This window comes from Pocillopora verrucosa, chromosome 2 (assembly GCF_036669915.1).
Source record: "Pocillopora verrucosa isolate sample1 chromosome 2, ASM3666991v2, whole genome shotgun sequence".
Lineage (NCBI taxonomy): Eukaryota > Metazoa > Cnidaria > Anthozoa > Scleractinia > Pocilloporidae > Pocillopora > Pocillopora verrucosa.
The window spans coordinates 10,577,206-10,604,977 of NC_089313.1; the positions used below are offsets into that span (position 1 = coordinate 10,577,206).

Genomic DNA, 27,772 nt, shown 5'->3' on the forward strand with positions numbered 1-27,772 from the left:
CTCAGAGTGTCCCTCCCCTGAGGAAGCGGAAATACACTCTGAAGCGAGGCATAGTAAATACGCAAGCGCGAACATGTGTGGTTTCCTTTCGTAGTTCAAAATGGACATTGACAAACTGTTGGGTACGAGGTAGCTACCACGAAGGATTTACTTCACAAGCTTTTGTAATGACAGGACTATTCCGCGAGGTTAACTTCATACAGAAATTAACCTCTTCTCAAGAAAGTTTCTGCGTGGTTTTCGACAACTGAAAACGCTTAGTTTTTAGATGGAGTTTGGCGAATTGTCAACAGAAGGCGATGTCGTTACAAAAGAGGTTTCATCTCCGTGTAGTCAAGGTTAGTTTGTATTTGATTGTGATCAAGCTCCTGAAATCTATGTTTATTTTACATATTTGGAGAAGTAGATTTCAAAGTAGCTATTGGACGGGTCAAGGTAAAAAAGAGACGTGGAATGAATAAGTTTTTTTCGTACCTTACAGAACATCAATAAACATTTTTTTTTAGACACGGTTGACGACCGTTGTGTCAGACAACCAAAAATAGCGGCCGTACGTATCAAGTTATGTTAAATTATATCAATGCTTTTCTTATCATAGAGAAAGTTACCCGAGTAGGCGAAGAGTTTTTTGCCTCGGCTGAAAGAGGAGAGAGGGAAACGGAGCAAAACACGCCACGTGTTGTGTACTCGAAGGTGACAAATTAGGAACTGCCAACTTTGTATTTGTACAATAAAATTTGTGTCGCTACTCTTTAAGCTGTCATACGCCTTGAAATTTTCAATTTCTCGGAGAGGATAAGTAAACAGACTATTTTGTTCATAAAATAACCGGAGCATGTCAGATTTGTTGGGATTGTGTGCAAAGTTTTAGTACAACGAGATATGTGGTTTATGTGATGTTGGTATGTTGTTTAACTTTTTAGGAAGAGTTACTCAATTTGAGGGAGTCTCCAGCATCAAAACTCTGGCCATCTATTCTTTCAGAAGAACACATCAGGTTTGATACTTTTGATTAGAAAAAAATAAATAGTTGAGTATTAAATTGATACTTTTTATATTAAAGATCAAGATACGTTTATCTCCGATAAATTTCCCATTGTGGATATCTTCAGATTCCAAATACTAAGTTTTGACCATTTAACTTCTATGAGTGTTCAAGACAGAATTTCTCCCTTCAATGTCAATACAATATCAAGCAGACAAGTTCTAAATAACAATTTATTTGTTTACACACATGTATTTTACCTAAATAGACTTGCTCAATTTTAGCCATTTTTATATTGGTATCAATTTTGTACTTGACAGTCTGTTTTTGGCTGTTGTTCGATTTTAATCAAGTGAGTTTTTGCTTAGAATTATAAACTCCACATGACATACACTACTTCAACCAGAACCAAGTGAAAAAGCAAATCATCTTTTTAAATTATTGATACACTTTGGGGCACAGATACCATCACTTTAGGTCCTGGATACAGCTTAAAATATGCTCACCACATAAGATTGGATTAAAATGTGGCTCAGTCTTAATAGATTGTCACCATGAAGAACAAGTGACCAAGAAAAGAAAAACATAAGTTGTGTGCTCAGCATAGAAATCTTTTAAATGTATTTGTTAGTTTTTCAAGTCCTGCATATTAGCTTTTATATGGTAGAATATGATTGTTCATGAGACAGATATCCAGTGATTTGTCACCTTAGTTATTTGCAAAGTTTCTTGACAGTAACATTGTCAAGTATTTATGTTGGTTACACTAGTCTTTGGTTTTTTATCAAAAAAGGCAGGGAGTGTGGGATCCTGAAATCTGGCACCAATCTAACTCAAGTGGAAAAAGATGTACCTCACCAGGAGAGGAACTCAAGAAACAACTCGTGTAAGTAAAATCATGGTACACTCTGGCTATTTTATCTTTTAAAAAAACCTAATCCCAGACAAGGAAGCCCCTTTCATTCTTAACTGACTCCCATGAGTGACTAAGACATGATTTCTCCTTAAAATACCTATTCAATATCATGCAGACAAGTGATAAGGATAATTATTAGATCCAATACCAAATTCTCCAAGCTAGCATCATGAGAATTGTATTAATGACAGTTAGGAGAATTACAAATGAGATCTTGGGAGTGAAAGGGTTGACTAATAGATCCATTCAGTGGATATGTTTACATCTATGATGCCATCCAGTTCAGACCATATAATGGGAGCATACAATCAAGTAATTTGTCACTTGCATTTAAGTGCATGCAACCAGAGCACTATATGTTATAACCTGTCAAATGAATAATCACATAGTCTGATTGAAGTTGCACCAGAACCATAAACACACTCAGTGAATTTGTGTATTACCCAGGTGAGTCAATTTGTCAAACCCAACCTTCATTTATCATAATTAAGTCTGTTGAAGTTTATTGATAAATAATTGTTTGGATTTCTTTGTTTTCTGTGCATAGTGAATGCACCTTTCTATTTTTTTATCTGTATAATGAGGGCTTCTTTTTCTTTGGAAGGATGTTTAATTGCTAATCATTTTTTTTTAATTTAAACAGAACTCTTCCTCTGCCTTAAGTTTCTTTAGGCTTTTAAATGTTTGTTCAGGGAAAAAACCTCTGTCCAATAAATTATTAATTTTGGTGGATTGCCTAGCTTGCCTTAAAATACAATTAAAAAATCAATGACAATTTTACAATATTGTAAGTGACCTGAATAATTACAGAATTTCAAAAATGCCTCGAGAGCATGTCTTTTAGTTTTCCTGCAGAGGTTAGCCAAGCTTATGTGACACTACCTGACACTATTATTTCATTTTGTCCACTTTTTTTGATATTGCTTTGTGATCAAGAAGCATAACTTTCTTGTTTTTTTTTTTTTTTTTTTAGTAACTATATTGAGATTAATCTTTTATTTGTTCCAAATAAACTTGGAATTTTTTTTCCATCTCAGTATTGAGGATGGTATAGTGTTGAGCCCTCAACGTCAAAGCTTTGTACAAGGCTGTCAGATTCCTCAGAGTGCACCGGAAAGGAATAACCAACAGGAGAGAGTGAAGACAGGTTTGAGCAGGACAACCGATCGTGATAGGGAGGGTAGGAGTAGACTCACTGGAAGGGTGGGTAGAGGAAGGGCCTTGGACTATAAAGAACGCACACCTCTACAAGAAAGGAACAAGGTGAAGCTTTTGAACTGTTGCTGGTAATTCTTGTTCTTACTCCAAGCTGATTTTATAGCATTCAGGTTGGAGACGTTTGAGAAATTTACAAGCAAAAACTTATCTGTCATTGAACATTGAATTTAGAAGCTCCACTTTTCTAAAAAAAACCATCTAGGTTATGTAATGAGCTTGCCTCCTTACAGTTTTTTTGCAAAAAAATGTCCATGTCCAGCTGAGACCTTTGTCTTTGGCTCTTTGTGCACTTGGTTGTGTCAAAGGCCAGAGCACAACACCAAAAACACTTCAATTTTGCATACTTCAATTTTCCCACCTAAAAGTGTAACACTCAAGGTGCAGGAGACAAGACCTATGGAGTACATTTCTGATCCAAGTAGAGTAGAAGTTCTACTCTGTTAAAGAGGTTTTTGCAAAGACAGCTCATTTTCACTTGTTATTTAAGACCCTGAGTTATCATCTTTTGTGAAGCCCAAGCCCTCCTGAACAGCAGTCTAACATTTTCCCAGTTGAGCAAACCAACTGAGCTGTTAGACCATACTAAGCATTGATATTAGGAATGCATTTGATACTGTATTGAAAACTTTTCAGGATCCAGAGGAACTGTCAGGGAAATATTCAGGTTTAAGGGAAAAGGAAGAGAGAGGTGAGCGAGACAGAGCTGGTGGAAGTTATGGCAAGGAGAAAGATAGAGGATTCAGGGAGAGAGATCAAGATCAAAACCGAAATAGAGAAGAACATAGTAGAGGGAGAAATATTCATGGTATGTAGACAAGGAAAGGCAAGTCTGCCAATCAACTCTGAGTAAAAAGTAGGTTCAGCAATTGACCAGCAAGGGTTTTGGTCACCATGACAACAAAAAAATTTTGGCTTCTAAATTTGCTGTATACATCACCAATTTGGTGACCTTTAGTGGCATTTAGCAGCATGTCATGTAGTAAGCTTTTAAGCATCATTCTATAATTTAGTTTAAATGGTTAAAGTGAAATGGTAATTTTGCACTCTAGGGTTTTGTGTCACTGAATTACACCTTTGAAATGTTACACTCTGACAAAGAGCTGATGCTTGAGGCATCAATGGTAGATACTCTTTATGGTGGCCAAGTTACATCTTTAACTCAGTTTATGAATGACCTATGAAACATGAAGGAAGTTTACTTTCAATTGATAGTTTGCATGTGGCATATTTGTATAGATATTAGCAAAGTTGAACATGATCAAAATCTTCTTTGAGCTCCTTTTTCTTAATTTTGTTAAAATCACAGGGAAATGATTTAACCATGTAACAGTTTTTTTAGAAAAATTGAGAATCAGATTGCCATTATACAAATTATTCTTCTAGGAAAAGATAAAATATTAGATGAAACTCCTTCTTTTAAAATGTAGAAATCTTATATTAATAGTAAATGATCTGCTCACAGTCAGGAAAAAACATGTGAAAGAAATTCAAAATGAAGAGCCAGAATGGTTTACATTTGGTCCATCAAGCCAGTTTGAAACCATGGAGCTTAAAGGATTTGATGATGACGAGCTTGAAAAAAGAGGTAATGTGGACAATTGTTACTTATCAATACTTGTACTTGCAACACGCTGCAAGATTAGTCACTACTACTTAAATGAAATTAAATACTTAAGGTAATTCACCAGAGTAGAAACTGACATTGCATTTTTACCCTTACCTTTCTAGATCAAGAGAGGCGTAAATCTGCATCTGATGAGCTCAAAGCAATTTTGTCAGGTACAATGCAATTTTCACCAATTATTATTGAGAGCTGTGTCATCATTCCATAGCTAATAATATTTATGTTGATGATTAATTGTAAGACAAGTTGTAAGTGGGAAATGCTGTTCACCCTTTAACTCATGATATCTTACATGTGAATAACCCCTTTTTATGGTTGAACAGTCCCTGAATTTGAGAAATTTTGATGTTTTGGTAGCTTAACACCCTCAAGCTAAGAGATTTGTTATTTCTATATGCCAGTCTACTTGGTGATAAATTGATATTTTAAGGATATTTTGAGGATATTTTAACCCTTGCAATGCCATCAGTCATGTCACAAAGATATGATTAAAAAATAATACTGCAAAGGATTTAAAAGTCATCTTCTAGGGTTGTGATTGAAGGATTTGAATTCATTTTTTTCATTTGTTCCTCTAAGTGCCCAGTACAATAATGATTTGATATTAGGAAATGTAACCACAAGGCCTTAAACTTCAGAACTTGCATTTTTTTGGATGCAGCATAGTTCCCAGAAAGTCTTTTCCATTTGTTGTAGACTATAGCTAGACTGTAATAGGTGTGAACTTATTTTAGTTGGTAAGAAAGCCCCCATGAATGGTGAAGTGAAGAGTTCTTCAGCTACAACAGGCAGTAGTCCATCCCAAGATGGTGCAGGTGACCAAAAGAACAAAAAAACTAAAGATGTTAAAGAAAATGTAAATGGTACAGCTGATGACAGCCATAAACAAAATGCCAAGCCTTTTGATATTAACGACTTTTTCCTGAGTGAATCATTGCTGCCTATTTCAGGAGGGGTAAGTTCATCTGACCTCACCCCTTCTTACATGTAAGTGTCAAGATATGACTCACGACCTTCCCTTCCAGAAGGGATGCGTTAACTCCAACTAGCTGTCTGGTTTGTCTATTCTCATTTCCTGTGTGCTAGATAACTATATTGTTAAAAAACTGATTTTACCTGTATTAGTTAAAATATTCCTCAAGTCAAGGCCTTCCATCCTTAAGTTTTCCCTGATAACTTCAAGAAGTATAAAGAGTCAGCAAAGTACAGTGGTTTATTATGTACTTATTGATCGAGTAATTTTTCCTGCCCTGCCTGACTAGACTCAGTCAATAAGCATATTGTCAAATGACCACTAAGTGTCGAAAATTTTGTTTCAACCCAGGGTGCTTGGGGGGGGGATGGCTTTTTCTGGACAGGCTCTTGTCAACCATCAACCAGTCTGTCCCTAGACACTTCAGCTTTCATGATGGTTTTCAGTGGGATTGCACTCATGGGGCAGTATGGATTATTGGTGCTTCTACCCATTTGTGTACTTAATGTAAACTGTATTTACTCCACTCCACACTGCAACATTTATTAAGTGTTTTGGGTTCCTGATGCTTTGTTAATTGCAGGGTAGAGTTTGTTTCTCTAGCAATGAATTGCTTACTGTGTGTGTGTGTGGTGACAGTTAGAAGAAAAATAATGACCTCCTATGTGGTTCTCCTTGTGTTGTTTCAAAACCTCTCTTCCTGGTGACTCAGTAGAGTGTCCACTGTACACTGCCTGGTGATAATAATAATTGGGGAAAAAATGAAACAGTCAATAACATTGTTTCATCCATTATGTTTTGATCAGGTGGACCAAGCCAGTAGTCGGTTTCGTCAGTTTTTTGGTCAACCTGGAAGTAACTACAGTAGCAGTAGAAGTGGAAGTCCAGGTAGGTGTACTGGAAATAGCGTTGACAAAATGTACTCTCTTTGATTTAACTGTTTCTTCCGCCATTTTGAAGAATGGTTCCTCTTTTTCAAAATGATGAAATGAATTGCTGGTTGTATAATTCATACTCTTAGCTAGGCATACACACATTATTGGGAACAAAATCTGACTCCACTTTTTGTACACACATTTTTGAACGGCTGGGCGACTTAATTTTCGAAGCTTTTTTCTCGTTTGTTTCAGCTGAAAGAAAATTTGCCGGGTATTTTTGGAACGTAGCCTGAATCAAACAATTTCTAACCGTCATCTCCATCAGTAGAAATTACACTAAGCTAAAGTTTTTGATACCTGTCATTTGAAACGCTTGCTTTCATCCCCTGAGAATCATATTTCTTATCTAAACATTGTTTTATCACGTTCACTATCCTGGGGAAAGGTCTGTTGCATAACCGAATAATTGAACAAATGCTTTTAATAGGTATTGCAAGTGGTGGTACAAACACACCTCGGACGCCGTCACCAGGACCAAACTACTTATTCTCCCCAATTGCACCTTCAGTAGTTGATGGTGTTGACTCTCATGGCCTGGCGCAAATGCTACAGAGTACCCGCATCAACATGCAGCCTTTTCTGGATGAGGTTATGTCTGTTGGAAAGGAAAGCAAAGTTAAAGGATCAGTCAGGTTGGAGGACATTGAGGCTGAGGTCACAAAAGATGGCGTGGACTTTGCAAAGAAAGAGACTAGTGACTTGGAACAAAACAAAGAAAATCTCAAAAGGGGTGACACAACTTGCTCAAAGGAGGAAATGTTGGCATTTAATATGCTTGTTGAAAAGATGAAGTCTTCAGGGACATTGCCAGAGAAGCCTCAGCCCGCGGTAAGATGTTTTACAGCATTATTTTTCTAAGTTGAATCTGTATTACGGAGCAACACGGGGGGGGGGGGGGGGGAGGAATAGTTCTTTTCTGTCTTGTTCCTATCTTCGTGGCTGTCTAATAGAATTAAAATATGTTAGCTTTGTAGGTTATGAACGTTCTGTACAAGCGCGTATCTGTGATCTGTTTAATTTTATAATAAAGTTTGGATAACGCGTGCTGTCCTTGGTTGAAAGATAGTGTTCCAACACAGTACAAAATACCGAGCTGAGCTAAAGCTGTCCTGCCATCTTCCAATTTATACAGTTTGTACTACGCCTCGTGTTTCCTCCTTCGCTTCTTTCGTGCTCTAGCCGCTTCCTACGTGCTTTACAACAGAACAGAATACAGTCAAGGCTTCTTATTTGTGAATTAAAATGAGGCAGGAGATATTGTCATTGACTCGTTGAAACGCAACGAAAGATTACCATAACTGAACTGTAGAACAGGTAAAGTCTGTAAGTTGGTGGCTAAATAATTCATTTCTTCCTGTGATATATTATTTACTCAAAGATTCCGGGATTACCGTCCCGTTTACTACCAAGACCGCCATCTCCTAAACGTAAAGCTCCAAGAAACACACCTTCTCCTTATCATGATCTAAGACGTTCACCCTCACCTGCTGAGCTGCTGAAACGGATGACTATGCAGGGAGCCGTTTCTGATGACAGGCCCCCATCACCAGCCCAGGTGGTGCCTCAGATGCACAGACCTCCCTCACCTCTAGAGATGTTCCACAAGTACGGTGCAATAGGTATGTGATCTGCCACCTCGTTTGTGTAGAAGATAAGTATCTTGAATACCAAGGGGCTGAGAGAAAGATAAGAATGATGATTACTTTGTGGAGGAATTTCTGTAATTTATCGGATTGGAAATTCTCATATATATATATACCGCTGTGAAAAATGAGGTTGATGAATGACTGGCCACTTGAACCCGTTTGTCTGTGTGTGTGGGTGTCTTTTGTTTTTCCTTGTGCCCCTTCCTCTCCAAAAACAATCTCCCTAGGCACACATGTGAGGCTTAATTTTGAATGGTTAGGATCTTTTCTTCTTTTAATTTACAATGTGGTTTCTCCCTTTTTAGTAAGCCCATCTCATGATGTGTTTGCTTCTCCTTTGTTACGGCGCACACCGTCTCCTCATGCTATGCTTGCACAGCAGAGAGACAGTCCTCCACTTGGGTTTGGTGGCGTCAATTTGCATAACGTACCCCCACACGTCATGTCGCTGTACCTCGCAGGACATCATCCAGGCATGCAGCAGAAAGGCAACCAGAAGCCACCTTCAAGGACGCCACAAGGGAGGAACACCACGCCAGGAGGCGCCCCAGAACCGCGCAATCAGTGTGCGCCACATTCAAAACCAACTTCAGAGGGTCAGATGGGTTCCCCTTTTATACCTGATCGATCTTTCATGCCGACATCTGTGTTGAGAAAGATACGCAAGGAACAGTTAGACCAAAAGATGCCAAAGTCTGACGAACAGCCTAAAGTAAGAACTTCCATAGCAGTTGAAGAAGCCATTGCCAATAACAAAGACCACACGGCTGACCAAGATCCCTTCCAGGCGAAAGCTAGGTCACAGTCAGGCGATACAGATGAATTAGTTAAGATGGCGCTCTTCCAACAGTATGTGACTGAAAACGACGCTCAAGGAAACAAACCTGCTCAGAAACACGACCATCTATTGTCTCCAAGGTCCATGATGTCAAATGATTCACAACCACCCCAAAGTGGTTCGCCAATTTTGCAGAAGCCAACGGCCTTTAGACCTTTACCTGGCTCTCCACAAGTACCGTTTCTTAGTTTCAAGAGTAGCGGTATTCACTCTGAACCAGCATCTCCTCTGCATTCTTTTAATCAGAGCGCAGGATCACCACTGAGACCCGCAAGGCCCCTGCCTCACTCGGAACCATGCACTCCTCAACGTCATCCATTGGCAGATAAAGCAACTTTGCTGTCGCCTCAGCAGTTGGCGTCCAAAGGTTTGATGCCAAGAATAGACAGTAAGCCAGGGGAAGGATTATTTGGCCATGTCACTACCTTGGAGAGTCAGGGAAAAGGCATTCGCAGTGGCATCACGCGTGTTGTCACGGCCAATGAAGGCAGGCCGCTAACGCACTCGTTCGAGCAGCAACCGCATAGTATACCAGAGAAGGTGTCTATGCCTGAAGACGTGTTTCACACGAAGAGAAGTGAGAGTTTGTCAAAAAGTCATCATGGTCCAACTATGCAAAGAATGAACAGCACCGAGATGTCGACATCATATGAGAACCTGCCGCCAAATCATCCTCAAGGAATCCACGGAAGTGGTTCGCGACCCACTCCGGCTCATTTCATGACAAGATCGTTTTCAGGACCGCATGGTCCACGGCCTGGTCCACATGTACCAAATGGACGCATGTCACCGTCAAGTATGCCAGCAATGCATGGTCATCCTGGTCGGACTCCCTTTAACTCACCTATGCCAGGCATGCCGATGCCTCCCCGTTCTGCAATGCATCCTGGTATGATCCCACCGCACATGCAAGCAGCTTATCTAAGGATGATGTCTTCAAGTGGAACTCCCATGGGCGGCATCCCCTCTCCCGGAATAAACCCGATGTCTATGAGGTTGCCTATTCCACACTCGGTGGGAAGGTATCCTATAATGCCAGGACACAATCCTGCAGCAGCAGCAGCAGCTGCTGCCGCTATGATGTATGGGGGGCGTCCGTCACCTGGATATTCAACTGTTAACCCTGCAACGATGATAGGAGCTCGTTCCCCTCACATGCCCCATCACGTTGGTCTACAGCAGGTCCAGGGGAGACGAGGTAGGTGTTTTGATCTTTTTTTTCCGTATTTGTTTTAGTGGCTATGCGATGTTGTCTGTTAGTCGCAGGAAACTCGGCTCTACTTATGGTTTGATTGATGGGCCTCGACGGGCCAATACCTAAGTGTTTGAAATGATGAACTAGTATTCCTCTCAGAGTTATCAGCACTTAAAAGACGAAGCATGGTTGCAAATTGGCAGATGACTCTCCAATGGCGTGGCTCGCAGTTTGAAAAATATAGGGTGCCGTAAGCACTATACTAATTCATATCCATAACAAGATATGTAAACAGCATTAGTCAAAAGTCGATCACTTGCGAAATTTTAGCACAAAAGAAATATTCTCCAAGCTGAAAACATAGATCCATGTTAGGGTTTCCATTAGCTTCATTACTATGGGGAGAAGAGTCGTTCACACAACTTTTTCGTCCAGTTTGGCGACACAAGAAATTATAGAAAGGATGGTAGACAATAAGGCGACTAGGCACAAAGACGTCTTTTCTTTTGACAGCACTTGAATTTTTTCCCACATGAGTCATCTATTACTCTCTCTTGTTTCGACAACACGAACGTAGATTGAAACGTTTTAATCATGGGTGAAACGAATATAGACTGTTGTTGTTTTTATAGTTCCCAGTCCTATTACGAACCATCCTCATCAATCCCATTCTCCGGGTGGGTCTGGCTCAGGCAACATTTTGTCGAAGTGGTTCAGTGAAGATGTTCTCCAACAGGCCGCTCCAGTGCACAAGGATACCACTGCTGACTTTTCAAGGAAAGTCATGTCAGTAGAAGAACTGGAGAGACAGCAGACCGCAGCCATGAATTAATTTAAGCTTTTTTGCGGTAATTTGGTATTGAATGCTTCCATAATTATTGTATTGGTGAGCGTGAGTTTACCGACGCTGTCGCTGAGATCTTTCTGACTGTATTCATATTTTAGATACTATAGATCTGTGGCCGTGTGATTACATCTTCTTCTCTTCTAAATTAAGAAAAAAAAAGTTATTTATTTGTAGAGCCGTTCGTTGCTAATTTCACATGTTTGCTGCTTTTTCGTGCTAGTGAGCTTCATTTCCACAAACGCTATTTGTTCAACTCTTTAGGTTTATTAATGTACACTGTATATAGAAATCAACTGTGCTTCACGTGAACTGAAAAGAAAAATGTTGAGATTGGGGTTCTTCATTTAAGGGATTTGTGTATTTAAATAATTTGCTCAATTTAGTGTCTTTTTTCCTAGTGTTTTCGTTTAAGAACGTTTGCGCTAACTCGATGTTAGAGTATCCTCTGCGGATGAAGGTTGATCCAATTTTTCCGTGAAATCACTTTCTTTCTGAATTCTTACTTTATAAAGAAAATCCCCAAAAAATATATAAATGGACAATTTCTAATTATTTTGAGCTTACAATTCTTTTGGGTTCTAATTAAGACATGAGTATAGGTATAAATAACTTCAGTGGCCTTCGTTGAGAATAGGTCTAACTATGGCAATGACATTAGTGAAAGTCTATGATGTAGTGGGTCCTTTAACTCAGTCAAAAGTGAACACGCATCAAAGATATAATTCTTCGTTCAATTTCGATTTTGTAGAACGTAACGAGGCCATAATTGTTATCAAGGATTAAAGCTCCGATAAACTTTGGCCATTGACATAGGCTTATCCCAGTCAACCGCAGTCCAAGTTACGAAAGTAATATTTACGTCTGAGCGTGAATGTCCTTCAATGGAAAAGCTGATAAAATGTGGCGAGCAGCTATGTATATTTATTGGAACAAAAGAAAGTTTATATTACAAAATGGTTTAATTCACAAAGGACTTAGTTGGTAACTCACGGTGGCCACCATTTTAATGTATTTGGTACTGGTATGGCTGTCGTGACATCATGTGAAAACAATCTATTTTTCATCTATGATTAATCAGTCTTGCATTATTGCCAAAAGCGGTAGTTCTCATTCCATAATATTCTAAACGTGGGGCTGCACGATTTCGGTAAATGTCAATTGTTAGCGAGAAGACAGTACAATTCGGTCGTAAAATTTTGTAAAATTATGCAAGGCATATGTTATCATGGATTATGAAACCTGTGTTATTGTCTAGACAACATTCTCCACCTGAATTATCCAAAATGATTTACTGCAGTCTTCGTTTTCCCTTCGTATCGTCGCTATAATGTTAGCAAATCAGATATGTTATGGAATGAAGTTATACTCTGGGTTCGCCCTTCTGGACCACGTGGAAGTAAAAGAGAGGCTGGGAACAAGAAAGGGAATTGCAGGAGGTACATGCTGTGTACAACGAGTACCATGACTGATTGCATTGGATTATGCAAATAAACTTGTTCTCCTGTTATGTTGTTTGGGATATGAAATAACCTCGATCCGTTAGAGGACTGGATGACTGTCGGTATTTGTGCAACTGTGCACCTAACCCAACACCAGTCGACCAATAACAAGTTCGGGTTAATGTTGGGTGAGGGGAGGGGTGGGTTGCAGTTGCCCACATACTGATATTGATTCATAGTTACTGTGACTCAGACGGATATCGCGTAAAGAGGCCTTTGCTACGCGCTAGGTGGAATGAAGGAGGTACTCGAGAACGATGGAAAATAGGTATGAGATTTGTAAAAGATTACTTTTTCAAAAATTTCCGGAATTCTTAAAGCTCTGTTTTATTGCTTCAGTTGCCAAAAGGGTGAAGGATAACGTTAATTTAGATTGAATGCGAATCTTACACGGGGACTTACTCGGGCGCTGCTTACACTATTGCGAATACAATTGATGACATACTTAAAGTTCTCTTTTCAAAGTGCTGAAGTTTTAGCCGTCCACACTCCTGATATCTCCCGCCGAGAAAAAGAGCTCGAATGCAGACTTGACATGCGCACAGTAGGGAGATGAGGAGTGAATTTCTCTGTGCGAATACTTAGCTGACCTGTTCTTCCTTCCTCTTTTTAGACTCTAATGATTAAAGGGGGTAAGTTTCTAAAGAAACTGTGGTGCTGCGTCGGTGGGAGAGTATAGTAGGTAATTTAGAGTTAACAACTGAGTTAAAAACGTAAATTGGCCACCGTAAAGGGTAAAAAAGTTGACGTTTCGAGCGTTAGTTCAATCGCTCTGACGAGGGGGCTAACGCTCGAAACGTCAGCTTTTTCACCCTTTATGGTGGCAAATTTACGTTTTAAACTCAGTTGTTAACACTAAATGACAAGGGAATATCTGCTCCTAAAAGGTTAAATCTGGCTAGCTGAAGGAAAAAAGAACAATTTTGACGAAAGCAACGAATCGCGTAACTAGTGTCGTGTCCGCTTTGACTAAAACTGGATTCCCCGATAACATTTTTTTTTCTTCATGCACGCTTTAGGATACTGTTATGCTGAGTGGGTTGCGAGTGAATCACTGAGTCATCGGCTAGCGGTTCATAACGGATAGATATACTGCTTGGTACTCAAAATTCTTTCACGTTCGCGTGGAAAATCTGGCATATCTTTGAAGCGGATACATTTAGACATAAATAGCATAAGGGATCCTTAATCAACTCAATACTATTTTGAGTCTAAATGACGTTATCTTGTCTCAGCCAATATGGACCAAAGGCTGTTTCGGAAAAAATAAACGACACAGAACTCACACGTCGTAGTCAATAGAATTGATACGTCCCTTGAACATTGAAGACTCGATGAACAAATACTCATGAAGAGATTTTTTCCTTCACAATACTGGTCTTCATGCGTGAGATAAATTTCTTGAAGGACTCGTCTTTTGTTCCACACTCCTTTAAGAGCTTTAAAGGAGCTTTGTAGTTGTGCCTCTCTAAAAGTCACCGATTAGGTAAGAGTGGTGTCGAGAAGGTCAGTGTAGATTCTTTGCTTAATCAGTTTGTTATTTTAAATCACGCATCACTTCCTTGCCCAATACGATCTGGTTGATGCCGACACGGAAAGTGTCTCCTTACCGCTACTAGCCAGTTTGGCTCCAACGGACGCGCGCCGGATCTGTTTATAGTGCACCTTTTCATCATTCACAGCGTAGATTCTTAATCTTCAATGGCTGCTCTGAGTGTTATTCCGCCTACTATACATCGCGGATAAATTTCCAGACAACCGTATCTACAACGGAGGATAAGATTTACTAGTCCGATTTAAGTCATTTTCAGAGTGACACAGAAAATTGTATCCCATAACCTCACGTTAAATTCGTTGTTAGATCTCTTTGAAGCCTTGCACCTGCCTAATTTCAATCAAGCAAACCTTGTTTTAAAAAAGATTTTTCAGCTTCCTTCTTCTATGGTCTGCTGTGCGTGACCTCACGACATGTTACATGTTTTCTATAAACACGTGTAGATCGTGCAGACTGTTTAAATATGATATCACGAAATTGTTGAACAATTTGAACTCCGAAACGAATTTAGGTTGAGCGGGATTTTTATAGAAGGCAAACTATACGTTGTATATTCGATACTATTGCTGTTCTTTTGACATGGAAATATCTTTACTCTTTCCCTAACATATGTCCAATAAGCAAGTTACTTTCGTGTTATCTTGCCTTGCCGCCCCGAGGCCATGGTATACACCTCTTTCCGTTTGACAGCTGACCTCTCTCGTGCCACGGAAGTACAGTCAACTACGAACAACTGGCTCTTTTGAACAAAATTGTTACGTCACTATAAATAAGCCACATGAACAGTAAGTTGAGGCCTCAGTCAAATCAAGACTCCTTTGGGACGTGAATACAGTCAGCGTGTACGGTAAATTCATTCAGATATCACCTCAGTATATCAATACGGGGAAAAGAAGAACGAGTAATTGAAACACTGGGGCAAAGCGAAAGACAAATAAGGTGAGGCTATATTCCTTTAAGAACTTAGGTTTTTCAATGCGAATTTAGCAACGTTTCGCTCATTTGAACTGTTATCTCATTCTGTTTAAATTGTTAACATTTACAAATTTTGGCGTAAAAAGCAAAAGAATAAAACAGCAACAATTACAACAAAAGTTACATCTCTGAACTAATGATTCATTGACTCGTGAACTCTTATTTAGAGCAGACCCAATTTTTTTAAAAAAATTGTCATATTAACCATAAGTTTTACACAAACAAGTACGAAGTCTGACAAGCCTCAACGAAAGCCCTCCTATCTTGAAAACGTGTTTCAGCTGTTTCATGGTATAATTCTAAACTAGTTTCATCTTGTTCACGAATTAAGTTATGCAAGAAAAACTCACAATAGTTGCCACAAACTTGTGTTTTTCTTTCTCCTTTTGATTCACAATAACTGTATTTATACCTGTCATTCAAGTCACATTTAGAAGTTTATGTTTGGCCCAGCAAAACCAATATCTTTATCTGACATTCATTATGAAACAGTTTTAAGATTAGGTTTAGGTTTGTCAAGTTTATGATGCTAATAGCGTCTACTGATCGCGTGCGTGTTAGTTTACTCCTGAGTGCCCAAACCCATTTGAAACGCCACAGGTTTACTTGACATCTCAAATATCATTACCGGTCCGTGAACACTCCAAAACGCGTCCTCGCGTGCATCACGAACAACATGGCAAATGCTAACATGCAAGCTACTCTGAAGCTGAAATTACGGTGGACTAAAGAAAACATTGTATGGATTTAGTGATCAAACGACACTTTTTTCGTGTACATGGCGTGTTAAGTTATCTTAGCGGCTGGTATTTGAATTTACGTAGGGGAAATAATTATGACGTTGTGATAGTTTGCGTGATGTGGTAATTTTCGTGACCGTTTGTTGTCATAGCCTTACTCCCATAGTGCTCTGCGCTAAAGGGTGTTGCGTGACGCGTGCGCAGAACATGGCATTGATAGACCGCCACATGTGCGTTCGAAAGTCCAGCAGTCTCTCACTCAGTGCGTACAACTCGACTCAACAAGAGCTGCGTCAACCGATCGCGGCGAGGGGATGTTAGAGAAAATCGCTATTTCTCATAAGTGATTTTCTTTCTCCCTTTCAGCAAGCTGCTGAATATGCAATGCTCCTAGAGCGTCAACAACATGGCCCTTGAATGACTTGGGTGGCTAAAGCATCGCGTCTTTGATGGCTGTGTGCAAGAGCCGGTCTTTGATGGCGTTTCCCTCGACGCATTCCCAACAACCGTCGACGAGCTGCCACAATTCACATTACGCTCCGCTCGCCCAACAAGAAACACAACCGGACAAACCAATTGGTTATGGAGCGTTCGGCGTAGTGTGGTGTGTATTTTGGAAGATAATCGTATGAGGTAAGTGGGATTTTGAAGCGTTCTTTTAACAATTGTTCCTCGTCCTCGCAGGTCTGTGACGGATCCAAGAAATGGAAAGAGGGTCGCTTTGAAGAAGATGCCGAACGTTTTTCAGAGTCTCACTTCATCGAAAAGAGCCTACCGGGAACTTAAGATGTTGTGTTTCTTCACACATAACAACGTAGGTCTTACTTTTTGTAAGTTCTGGATTTAAAATGCCGGTATTACATAGAAATGCCGAGTTAATATTAGAACGGAGTACATAATTATTCAAACATGCACTAGCCGCTTTTGGCGTGAGTTGTGAACAAGGAAATTTCATCTGTCGACTGATAATCAGCTGATGATTATTTCATCACGTAGGTACTCTCTGCTTTGGACATAGTTCACCCTGGTCACATAGATTTCTTTCAAGAGATGTATCCTTTGTTAAATACATATGTATTTACCTTTGTAGCGTGACAGAACGAAATCTAAAACAATAATTCGACATCAATTTCAGACACGGGTTTGGCTCAAGGAGGGGCTTATTCTACTTCGACTTTCTGTCGTTAGAATTAATTGTTTGAAAAAGATCCAAAATAGGAAAGTTATGTTGAGTACTGCGGAAATTGATCAAGATTGAGATGTTGAAGTTCGCTTTCGCTTCAAATATATTCAAAGCTTAACTACAAATATCGCTCTGCCGCCTGTAAAGAAATAAATTGAAGAAAGTGCTCGGCCTCCCATAGCGACTGTGTAAAGCTGTTTTCGTTCGAAGTGAAATGGCGAATATTTGTGGTTTTTTGTATATCGTCAATATGAACTTGGTTCTTTGTAGGAGTTTGAGCTTTTGAAAGAATCTCGACGATCGAACCCAATTCGCTTCCCCACCTGTTGATTTCAAATTTCGCTTTGTGTTTGATGACGCCGACATAGTTGACTTGCAGTTGTTTTAGCACATTGTAATTTTTTTGGCGAAACCTCTCGACATTTCTCCTTTGTGGGATTTTACAAGTTGATTACGGTCTTTTTACTCACTTGCATTGGAAAGTTGGGCCTTCTTTGATGGGAAATATTCGTCAGTTCCGGTCAATGGTCGGTCGATCTGTATTCGAACCATGACAACAAAAGGGACAACTTCCTTTGTGTTGATATCTTTCCTTTTGTAAAGATCGTCTTTAAAAATCGGACGCGGTAGATCATTTTTACTTACATTTTGGTTATTTATCGAGCGAGGTTATTAAATGGTCACATCTCGCCTTTTGATGGTATTTCTGGCATGTGTTTTTGTGTTATCGGTTTCTTGGACCAAAGATTCATTTCAGATCCCAGTTATCCTGTTTTACATATGTGTGGTAATTTCAGTAGCTACATTAGATAAGCATATCTTGAGTATTGGGTGTGTTTAATTCAGAAAAACCAACCTATGCTTCTTCTAAGCTTTCATTTTCACCAGATTTAACTAGATGACTAACTTCCTGTACATGACAAATGGAAAAGTTTAGTCTTTGTGGTAGGAATTATCATAATTTAAATTTTCAATGACATACAAGATAAACTGCCAGCTACAAGAGAGGGTAGCTGTCATGGTTGCTATGGTATCAACACTTCTTTTCAGGTAGGACTTAATTCTTATTCATTCATGCTCTAGTATAATAATCATTGGCATTCACAAAAACTCCAAAGGTTTTTTGTTAAAAAAAAAGTAAAGTGAAACAAATTGTATGGGGCACTTTTCAGTTTCAGTGAAACTGTTTAAGGAAGCTCTACCGGTTTTATCCATTGTCTCTGATCAAAGTCTTTTAAATTCCAAATATTGTTGGCATAGAAGTGTGGTAAAAATTATGACCAGTTATGGGGAAGGTGGAGGATTATTTAGCCACTTCCCCTCTCTTTTGTGTTTAATGTTGGAGTAACCACAAATCATATTAACATTGTGAAATATGGTAGGGCTCCAAGTAAAGTTTTATTTAAAAGTCATCATATGGAAAACCTTAATGATGAGATGGTCATCGGAAGCACAAGTTAAGTTGACAACAAATGAAATGAATATATGTTGGAGTAATTTGTGAAATACTTCATAGCAGACTGTAATGATCAAAGTGCCTCTTGGTTTTTCTAATAAGGAATATTTCTGGCAGTTATTTTTGGAGGTTAACCAGGTTTTATTTTGGGTCTAAAGGAAATTTTCTTTTAAAGAAAAGAACAAAATGTTTAGAGTGCTTTATGCATATGTTAATTTAACTTGAATTTCAGACCACAAACTCTGTGTGATACTGGTATTTCTGCTTGTTGCATGACTGTTGCTCAAAGGTCACCAAATTGACTACTTTCTCTGTGTATTCAGGCACCAAATTTTCTTTCCACTTGCCACAGCAACCAAAAGAGTCACAATATAGAGCTCTGAATAACTGCCTGTTTTGTTTGATAGGACAATGAGAATTCTTGCAACTTACACCTTTGTTTCCCAGGTAATCATAGTCATAAGGTTGAATGTCCACCTGCATTAGTCAGTAATAAAAAAGAAAAGAAAAAAGACTTTTGGTCAATGTGATGGAAATCACCCAGATTTTCATGGAGTGCAAACTATTATCATGAAAATTTTTTACTCCTCTCAAATACCAGTGGGTATAACAAAAACAAGTGTGATACAAACTTAATACTGAAATTTGGTGTTTCTAGTTTGTGGCTTTTTATATTAGAATTTACAATAACCCATTCTGAATTATAGTTTGGCTTCTTAACAAAGACTGACCATGACTTCTTACTAATGCAGAGAGAGTGTGACGATTTCATGTCTATAATTGTTATCTCTATGGAGAAAGGATGTACTCATAAACAATGTCACAAGAAGTTTTGATTTCAAAATAAAAGACTGTTTAAGTCAGTAATGTATTGCTTGCAAACAGCTGTTTGTAACCTGTTGTTGATGAATAAAAAAGTAGGCAGAACACTGAACATTTAAATGTTTATTCCGATGTAGAAGTTTATGTTGTTGAAGAATTTGCTATACTGAGTGGACTCTAATTAAGAATGGAGTTTTGAATGATGATCTATCTCGGAATTATTAAGAGCAGGTGTAGGATATTCTGCCCTTTTTGCTAGGATTTTTTTTTTTTAATAATGAACTGAATTATTGATTCAAAGTCAACAAGGGGCACCTTGCTGGGCTTAAAGAAGATACAGGTCATTTAACTGCTTATCCAAATAATGGAAAAGGTGGCTCCTAAGGTTTTGCTCTTTGTCTAAGACTTGTGAATAGAAAAATCTTAGGCAACTGGGGCAGAGGGTTTAAGTTGTTTTGGCTCAGTAGCATACATGTCGTTATTGCAATTCATTCTTTCCCAAATCTAAGTCAAATTTAACCATTTAACTCCCAAGATCTGATTGTTAATTCTCCCCTCTAGCCACTAAACATATTGTTGTAAATTAGTTGTGATGATTTGGTGCAAGATCAAGATAACAACTTCTACCTGATAAGTTTGAATATTCTCATTACCTGTTTACTGGATAATGTGAGAATATTGTGGGGAGAAGTGTCATGTTGATCACTTCTGGTAGTTAAAGGATTAAGGAAGTGAATGGATGTATGTGTCACATGGCCACCAACATATTAAAGGTTAAAAGCAAACTGATCATCAGCAGAGGAGAGGGAGGGTGCAGTCAGAGTATATATCATTCAATCCTTGTGTTGCATACCTTGACTTGTTGTTCAACAGACATATAGTTTCAGAATTGATGCAATCAGATTTGCACAAAATCATTGTATCGCCACAACCACTTAGTTCAGATCACGTTAAAGTTTTCCTATATCAGATTCTAAGAGGTGAGTGGCTATTTGTTTTAGTGTCAAATAAGTTAAGGAAGGCTGTTGATTGACTGTTCTATCCCAGTCCTGAGCTGTAAACAACTGTTATCCACCCAGGGGAATGTGCAACCAAAATTAGCACATCCAACGGAGTCATGATTGTAGTCTGACATTAACCCAATAATCTGTTAAGTAAAAACTTGGTTGCATGAAGAAAGTAATTATTTAGGAATAAACATTACGAGAGGAAAGTTTTGCCTCATTTTTTGCAAATCAAAATGAAGACAATTTGGTCATATGCAGTCTGTCCCTACCAAGGGAAGTCAGTAAATGGGATAATCCCATTTAGAGATTACAGAAGGGTATTTGCTCTTACAAAGAAAGTCCAATTATGTTATTATATTATTTTCAAGTTGTTTTCCCTTTTGTAGAAAGTAAAATAATCTAAAGTGATTGTATCTGCAAGATCTAGCAAACTATACTTGGATGATGAGAAAATTAAGCATAATTGATATTCGGGAGAATATCAATGGTGTCCAACACAGGGATTTCATTCAGATTCTGGACTCAACGTCAACAGAGATTTGTGTCCATTTTATGAATTATTGTACATCCAGCAGTGAGTACCATCATAGATGTAACAGAGAAGTTTCAATATTCTATTTAGATGTTAAAGTTGCCCTTTTTTATATGTAGGACTTAAATATCTTCACTCTGCTGGGATATTGCATAGAGACATTAAACCTGGAAATTTATTAGTCAATGGCAATTGCCTTTTAAAAGTAAGTATAAATACTTGTTTCTTGTTTTTTCTTTCACTGTGTTTTCCATATGATGTTAAGGTTAACAACAGATCAAATTAAGATAAGACAAAACAATACATTCTGTGAGATGCTTGAACTCATGACTTTTGTTCTCTCAGTAACCTACAGTAGGTAACTAGTTTTGAGTTTGGATTTTAAATAAAGAATCCTAGATTCTTGAAATACCCTGGTATAGGTGCTGCATTTTAGGGGTAGAAAATTGAATAGACACCTCAGTGTTTAGTTAAGTAAATATGGTCTATGGGAAGGAAGTGGACATTTTCTACGCTAATGTATTCATTTCTTGACATCAAAGCGTAAATAGTTTGGGTATGCATCCAACTCTCTAATGGTATAAAAACATTCAATGACAACTCTGTTGGTAAAAACATTATTGCATGAAACCTTGCCTTTTTATTATAGTCATCTTCTCTTCTTAAACTCAAATTTCCTGTCTTTGATAACAGATATGTGATTTTGGTCTTGCTCGTCTTGAAGAACCTCATGAAAGTGCAATCATGACACAAGAGGTAGGGATATTTTCGGTGTATACCTTGTAACTTGTGTGACCCCTACAGCAGTCTTGGTGATTTAAGCAATTCAGATTTATCAGCTATCTTGTGCCTATAAGCATTAGTCATTTTTATGGAGTATATAGTTACATTATATTGAAGCCATGGAGATAGTTGTTGGCACAAATATGTGTTAAATTAAAGAAGGCAGCAACAGTATGCTGAACCTCAAACCCTAAAAAGAAACAAAAACAGAAGTACCTTGTTTCCAACTCTATTTGCAATCAAATGTTTGTAACAGAGAGGGCATAAAGGGCTAAAAACAGTTGAATAAAAAATCAATTAATGAAAGACATTTATGGTGTAACAGACCAAAAGTTGAGCTGGGTTAGAATTGTGCAGTTTGCTAGAACCTGTCCTAGGCAAAGATCCTGATTAAAATGGACATTAGCAATGGTCTTGTGGATGCCTGCTTTATACTGTTTTCATTTTTCACTTTGTTTTATTGTACAGTCTAAACAACATGACAAGGTGAGATTTCTTCTTTATCTTTATGACAGGTTGTTACTCAGTATTACAGGGCACCTGAACTGTTAGCTGGGGCTACTAACTATGGTCAAGCAGGTTGGTAGACAACAGTTACAGTATTGATCTTGATTCTCCATAAAACTATATACAAATGTGTGTAATTAAAAATATATTAAAAAGAGAAGAATAGCCTGAAAGAATTCCTGAAAGGCACTTGAAACTTTGGACCTTCATGTACATCTATCACACATTGTATTTGGTAAACCACTTGGCTTCTCATAGTCCTTCCACCAACATGCTTAAAGTATATTGTAGTGGAAGACTGAAAGAAGATGATGTAAAATGAAGAGAACCTGTCATTGCTCTTAGCTCACACTTTTATTAACAATGTGAAGTCTAGAGTAAGCCTCATACATTTTGTTATCCTTTGTATGTTTGAGCTTTTCCACCAACATGCTTGAAGTATATTGTGGTTGAAATTTTAAGACTGGGAGAAGATGATGTAAAATGGAAACAATCTCTTACTGCTCTTACTTACACTTTCATTAACAATGTGAAATCTGAAATAAGCCTTGTAAATTTTACTATCCTGTGCATGTTTGAACTTTGACTTGATGAATGACTTTTCTTTTTTTTCCCATTTCAGTGGATGTGTGGTCAGTCGGGTGCATTTTTGCTGAGCTCTTGAGTCGAAATATCCTTTTCCAAGCACAAAGTCCTGTTCAGCAGGTAGGTGGATCTTGTATCATCAGACTTCCTGCAGATGTTTTAAGCTGCATTGTCTTGCTTCCAAACTTTATGACACGTGTCTGATGTATCTTTCCATCATTTCAGCTTAACCTTATCATTGATTTGTTGGGAACACCAAGTTTGGATGACTTATGCCGAGCTGGTGCCAGCGAAGGAGCTACTAAATACATTCTTCAGAAAGGGCACAAGGCAGTAAGTTACACAAAACTAACAAATTTGAAACTGATTTCTCCAGTATAGTTTTAGTAAGGTTTCAAATGAGAAAATTCCCATTGTGTTGAGACTAAACTCAAATATGCTATTTTCTGTCATCTTTTGTTCTAGCCTGCCTTAGCTAGTTTATATAATCTCTCTAATCAAGCAACACATGAAGCTGTTCATTTGCTCTGTAGAATGCTGGTGTTTGACCCTGTAAGTACATATTTTAAGATCATTATATACAAATATAACCCTGCTGTACTCTGGCAGAATATTCAATTGTTGTTAGCCCTAAGAATTTGGTCCAGAGCTTAGAGAGTGAACTACTGTACTAGCCTTTTAGGGACAGTAAGTTTATTGTCAATGACTATAAAGCTGTAGCAAGGTTTGAAAAGCTGATGTTTTGACTTGCAGCCCTTTGTGTGAGGGCAAACAGGAGCAATAGACCTTAAATGAAGGGCTGTTACTCTAGGAGTCTGCTCATGAGGATATGCTGTCCAAGTTTTAAGTTTTGTTTCACTGGCTTGAATTTATTTAAATTATTTTCATGGCTTGTACTTAGACTGTAATTATCCCAACAGACACATATCTCCCTCAGTAGATAATTACACTGGTCAATGTATTGTTGTCAAGTGTGGTAAAATCACTTGAGTATTCATTCTTGGTTAAAAAGTAGCTCTTTGAAGTTAAGTACTGTTTTTAAAAACCAGCCCAATATTGAGTTGGTTTTTCCTCCATGCAGGTAATCCAAACCACATTTTTCAACTTGCATTGTATTTTTTTTGTCTTAGACACAGCGTATAACTTGTACAGATGCATTATCCCACCCTTATCTTGATGAAGGAAGGTTAAGATTTCACACATGTATGTGCAGTTGCTGTCACACAACATCAGATGGGCGGCAGTATGTTTCAGGTGTGATTTTTTTTTTTTTTACTGTAATGACAATTTCATAAGTTCTTTATGGCATTTGATTTTGTATGTGTTATTACAAATTAATCTAACTTATTTCTTGTCTCTTCCATAGACTTTGAGCCTGTATGCCAAACAACTTTTGATGATTCTTATGAAACTAATCTCTACACCATTTCTCGTGTGAAAGGTTTGTGTGCAGATTTTTTTAGTTCTTTTTCCTATTTTCTATTCTATTTTGAAAAAAAGATTTATTTCTTACTGGGTTCAATTTCCTCTTTTCAGAGTCTCTTTACAAGTTTATAACAGATCGTCATCAGAACACCATTCCTTTGTGTATCAATGTAGCTTCTCCTTCTTTTAGAAGTTTTCAAAGGTAAGACAATTTTTAAATTTTCAACAATTTGTTCTTACTAGTAATATCACATTGCTTCTTTTTCAATGAGTGGACTTAAAGCTGACTTTTAAACTTGAAATTCCTCTCGCCATGTTAACCTTTCTTGCAAAATTTGTACTTATTTCAATATGCTATTAGCAGTTTCATCCCAGAGAAACTTCACCATTCAAGCAGAATTTTAGATGACTTATCCATCCACCTTTTTGGAAACCAATTTCAGTAACGCATCTTAAATTTTTAATACAAAAGACCTTATTTCTATTCAAAGTCAAGCTATAAAAAGGAATTGTGCTCTCTTACACTGCTTCTTGAACAATGAACCACTTACCATGTATTTACAAACCTGTTATTTGGCCTACAACTGTTGCTTTCAGTTATCAGTAGTTTAGTTTGCAGATAATCTGACCTCAAAATTAGAAGGTCTTGGGCTCAAATCCTGGTGAAAACTCACATTTTTCCTTATGCAATACTCATTACAAATACTTATTACCTTTGATTATTTAATTTTTATTTCACAGTTCTGGAGTAGCTCCACAGCCAGAACAGCAGAGTTCTCCCCAGTTGTGGTAGTGGCTATCCTTTTTATCAACTAGTCATAAAAATTTTAAGAATCAAGCTTCTTAGTTTTGAAGGGAAGCAGATTTTCCAAATCAAGACCATTTGTTAACAGTGTGGTGTGGGACTTCTCCAGGAATTCTTTTGATCCACTCCATTTCTTTGCATATAGGTAATAAGAATTTTATAGGAACAGTGGAAGATATTATCATGTATTCAATATTTGCAGCTACATTCATCGCTTCAGCAAATTGTATAGGCCAAATTATCAATGATTTATGAAAAGGACAGTCCATTTTTGTCTGAGAAACAATTTTCCAGTAACTTTTATTGCACTGGGCCTTCATGTTGTAGTTAAGACTAGAGAAGTTGACATGGAGGGCTAAGTTTTATTGTTTAATGATTTCTGTTGAGTTTTAAAATGTTCTAGACTTTACAGGGTTTAAAAACTCTTTGAATCAAGGGTAAGCAAAGTGTAATTTCCTCCAATTAATTCTTACACCATTAAATAGAGGATATAACATTTATCAGCTGCATTGTATTGTCCTGATGCAATTGAGTATTAGACATTTTCAAACAAGTAACTGGCAGATGTTAGCAGTCAAAGGTTATGTGAAAGAAAAGAAAAATGAATTCATCATAAATGATTGTAGGAACTTCTCTGGTACAATTTTATGGATTTTTTTGGAAATTTTTCTTAGTGGACCTTGCTAACTGTGTTGGATTAAGTTTATCCCATTTTAACCATTTATCAGATAAACTAGTTCTTTGCTGCTGCTGTTTAGAAATATTATAACTATTATTATTATTGTTATTATTACTGATATTATTGTTATTATTAATGATATCATTATGTAAATATTTTTGTGTTTGGAAACTCCTTTCAGAATTGAAGATTCTTCAACTTCTCTTTACTTTAAATTTTTTTTGTTTTTGAGTCCATTGTTTGGGAGAGCTGTACACAATTTCAACACCGCATTAAGTTAGTAAAAAATAGAAATATTCTGCTTTTTCAGATAGTGAGTTTACTACTTCAAAGCCTTACAACATTAAAAAAAAAACAATTTTTTCTGAAAATTCACTAACATTTTTTCCTCTCACTTTATATTGACTAGTACAAAATTTGCATCATGCAAGAATCATTTTTTCAAAGTTTCCTTTTAGCTATTTACATGGAGAGTAGATAAATGTAGTCATTCTTCAAAGTCAAGACAACTTTCCTAGCAGACATTCTGAAAATCACAATATGGAATGTTCCACGTTGTTGTAAGGTTTTGAGAAGTTAAGTCTGAGACATTGTATTGTCTGCCTAATAACTTGTGGACTAATAGGATTCTCATCAACAATTAAGTTCTAGTTGTGTAACTGTTGTCACTGTCTGAATGTGATAATGATGTGCTTGTTGTGCAGGTCGTAGTATGTTACTTTTTTCCCATCTCTATTTGAAGTGGTTTCACAAAGTTCCCATTTTTATAATGATATCTGTTGTAAATTGGAAAACTGTGTTTTTTCAGGTAACAAATAACTAGATAACTTTTTTCTCATAATTTTCAATTTGTTTATTTGCCTTTTTTATTACTTTTTAAGACCCCTCACCCGGTTGGAATGGTCATCCTTTCATTTCTAAGAGTGCCAAGTAAATTCGAATTCCTGTTATCGTTTTACCGCCGCTCAAAGACGCTGTTTGGCAGCTCTTACGGGAAAGATCACCTTTCCAGTTAAAAAGGTTTTCAAAATTTACCTTTGAAATTATGACAACGGAAAGTGAACGCAAATATTCGTTAATGTAAAAGATACAGGCGGACTCCGATTGCAAATGATGAGCCAACTAAGGGTGGAATTTAATTTTTCATTTACTTGAAAAATTTGGTACTATTGGTCTGTAGTTGTCACTCTAGAAATGAAAGGACCCAGCCTGATACAAACACTAACTGCAACACTTGCTTCCAGACTTCGACGAGTCGTAATTATTTCTTCTTAAATAGAGGCCTATAGTAAGGAAGGGCAGTTAAGATGTTGTGGCTAATTAAGCTATCATTTACTGTACATGAATCGGATGTCTTTATTGATTCCGCTCTTTGTCCATTTTCGCGTTTTAATCTATGGAAAGCTTAGGATATGTCGAGTCTGTAAGGAAACTACAGATATGTGTAAGGGGACTACTTGAATTTATCTTTTTCATTTTTTTTATCATTTATTTATTTATTTCCTTAAGTGAAGTCAATATTTATATACATACATATATGTGCTTTTGCAAGAGGCTTTGCTGTGCCAAAGCTCGAAATGTGCATCAGGTAACGGCCTAGTGAACGAGCCGCTCTTGTTGTTTAGCGAAATGAATTGCAAAAATGGCGCTGATGGCAAGAAAATAAAAGATAAATTTTATACATTATAAACTGGTTTCCTCTTTTTCATGTGCATACTTCTACCCCGCATTAGTAACGGTGAAACAATACATCTCTTAAGTATCATAAAATGGAATTTTGGAAAAACTGAAAAAAATAAATAAATAAATAAAGCAGACATAAACGATAAAGCTACAGTCACTCACCTAATATCAGTTTTCCTTGGCCGTTCTAAAATATCAGCTAGAAGAAATCCCGTTATTCGTAGTACCAGTAGCATCGGAAAAGACTTCCCTGAAGAAGCCTACCTCTCCCTCTTCAGCCCCATTCCCCCCTCCCCCGACTCTCCTGTGATGCAGTTTGTCCCGTGACTAAGGAAAGCCGTGACCATGTAGAACAT

General features: G+C 37.6%; 2 protein-coding genes across 2 annotated transcripts; both read left to right on the forward strand.

Moving 5' to 3' along the window:
• The first annotated feature begins 95 nt into the window (after positions 1-95).
• On the forward strand, positions 96-11,732 carry LOC131771276 (eukaryotic translation initiation factor 4E transporter). Its single transcript, XM_059087049.2, has 14 exons — positions 96-338; positions 599-693; positions 924-997; positions 1,779-1,871; positions 2,939-3,164; positions 3,753-3,924; positions 4,582-4,704; positions 4,848-4,898; positions 5,478-5,698; positions 6,523-6,604; positions 7,082-7,482; positions 8,033-8,273; positions 8,606-10,336; positions 10,966-11,732. The coding sequence occupies exons 1-14, from the start codon at positions 269-271 to the stop codon at positions 11,163-11,165; spliced, it is 3,780 nt and encodes a 1,259-aa protein (XP_058943032.2). The 5' UTR covers positions 96-268; the 3' UTR covers positions 11,166-11,732.
• A 4,454-nt stretch (positions 11,733-16,186) lies between these two features.
• LOC131771239 (serine/threonine-protein kinase NLK) lies at positions 16,187-27,422 on the forward strand. The gene is made up of 14 exons (XM_059087013.2): positions 16,187-16,553; positions 16,634-16,763; positions 16,946-17,001; positions 20,284-20,390; positions 21,069-21,154; positions 21,643-21,705; positions 22,248-22,311; positions 22,862-22,944; positions 23,050-23,157; positions 23,290-23,376; positions 23,955-24,078; positions 24,191-24,265; positions 24,361-24,451; positions 24,991-27,422. Exons 1-14 carry the CDS (start codon positions 16,399-16,401, stop codon positions 25,040-25,042), a joined length of 1,281 nt encoding a protein of 426 aa, XP_058942996.1. The 5' UTR covers positions 16,187-16,398; the 3' UTR covers positions 25,043-27,422.
• The last annotated feature ends 350 nt before the right edge of the window (positions 27,423-27,772 follow it).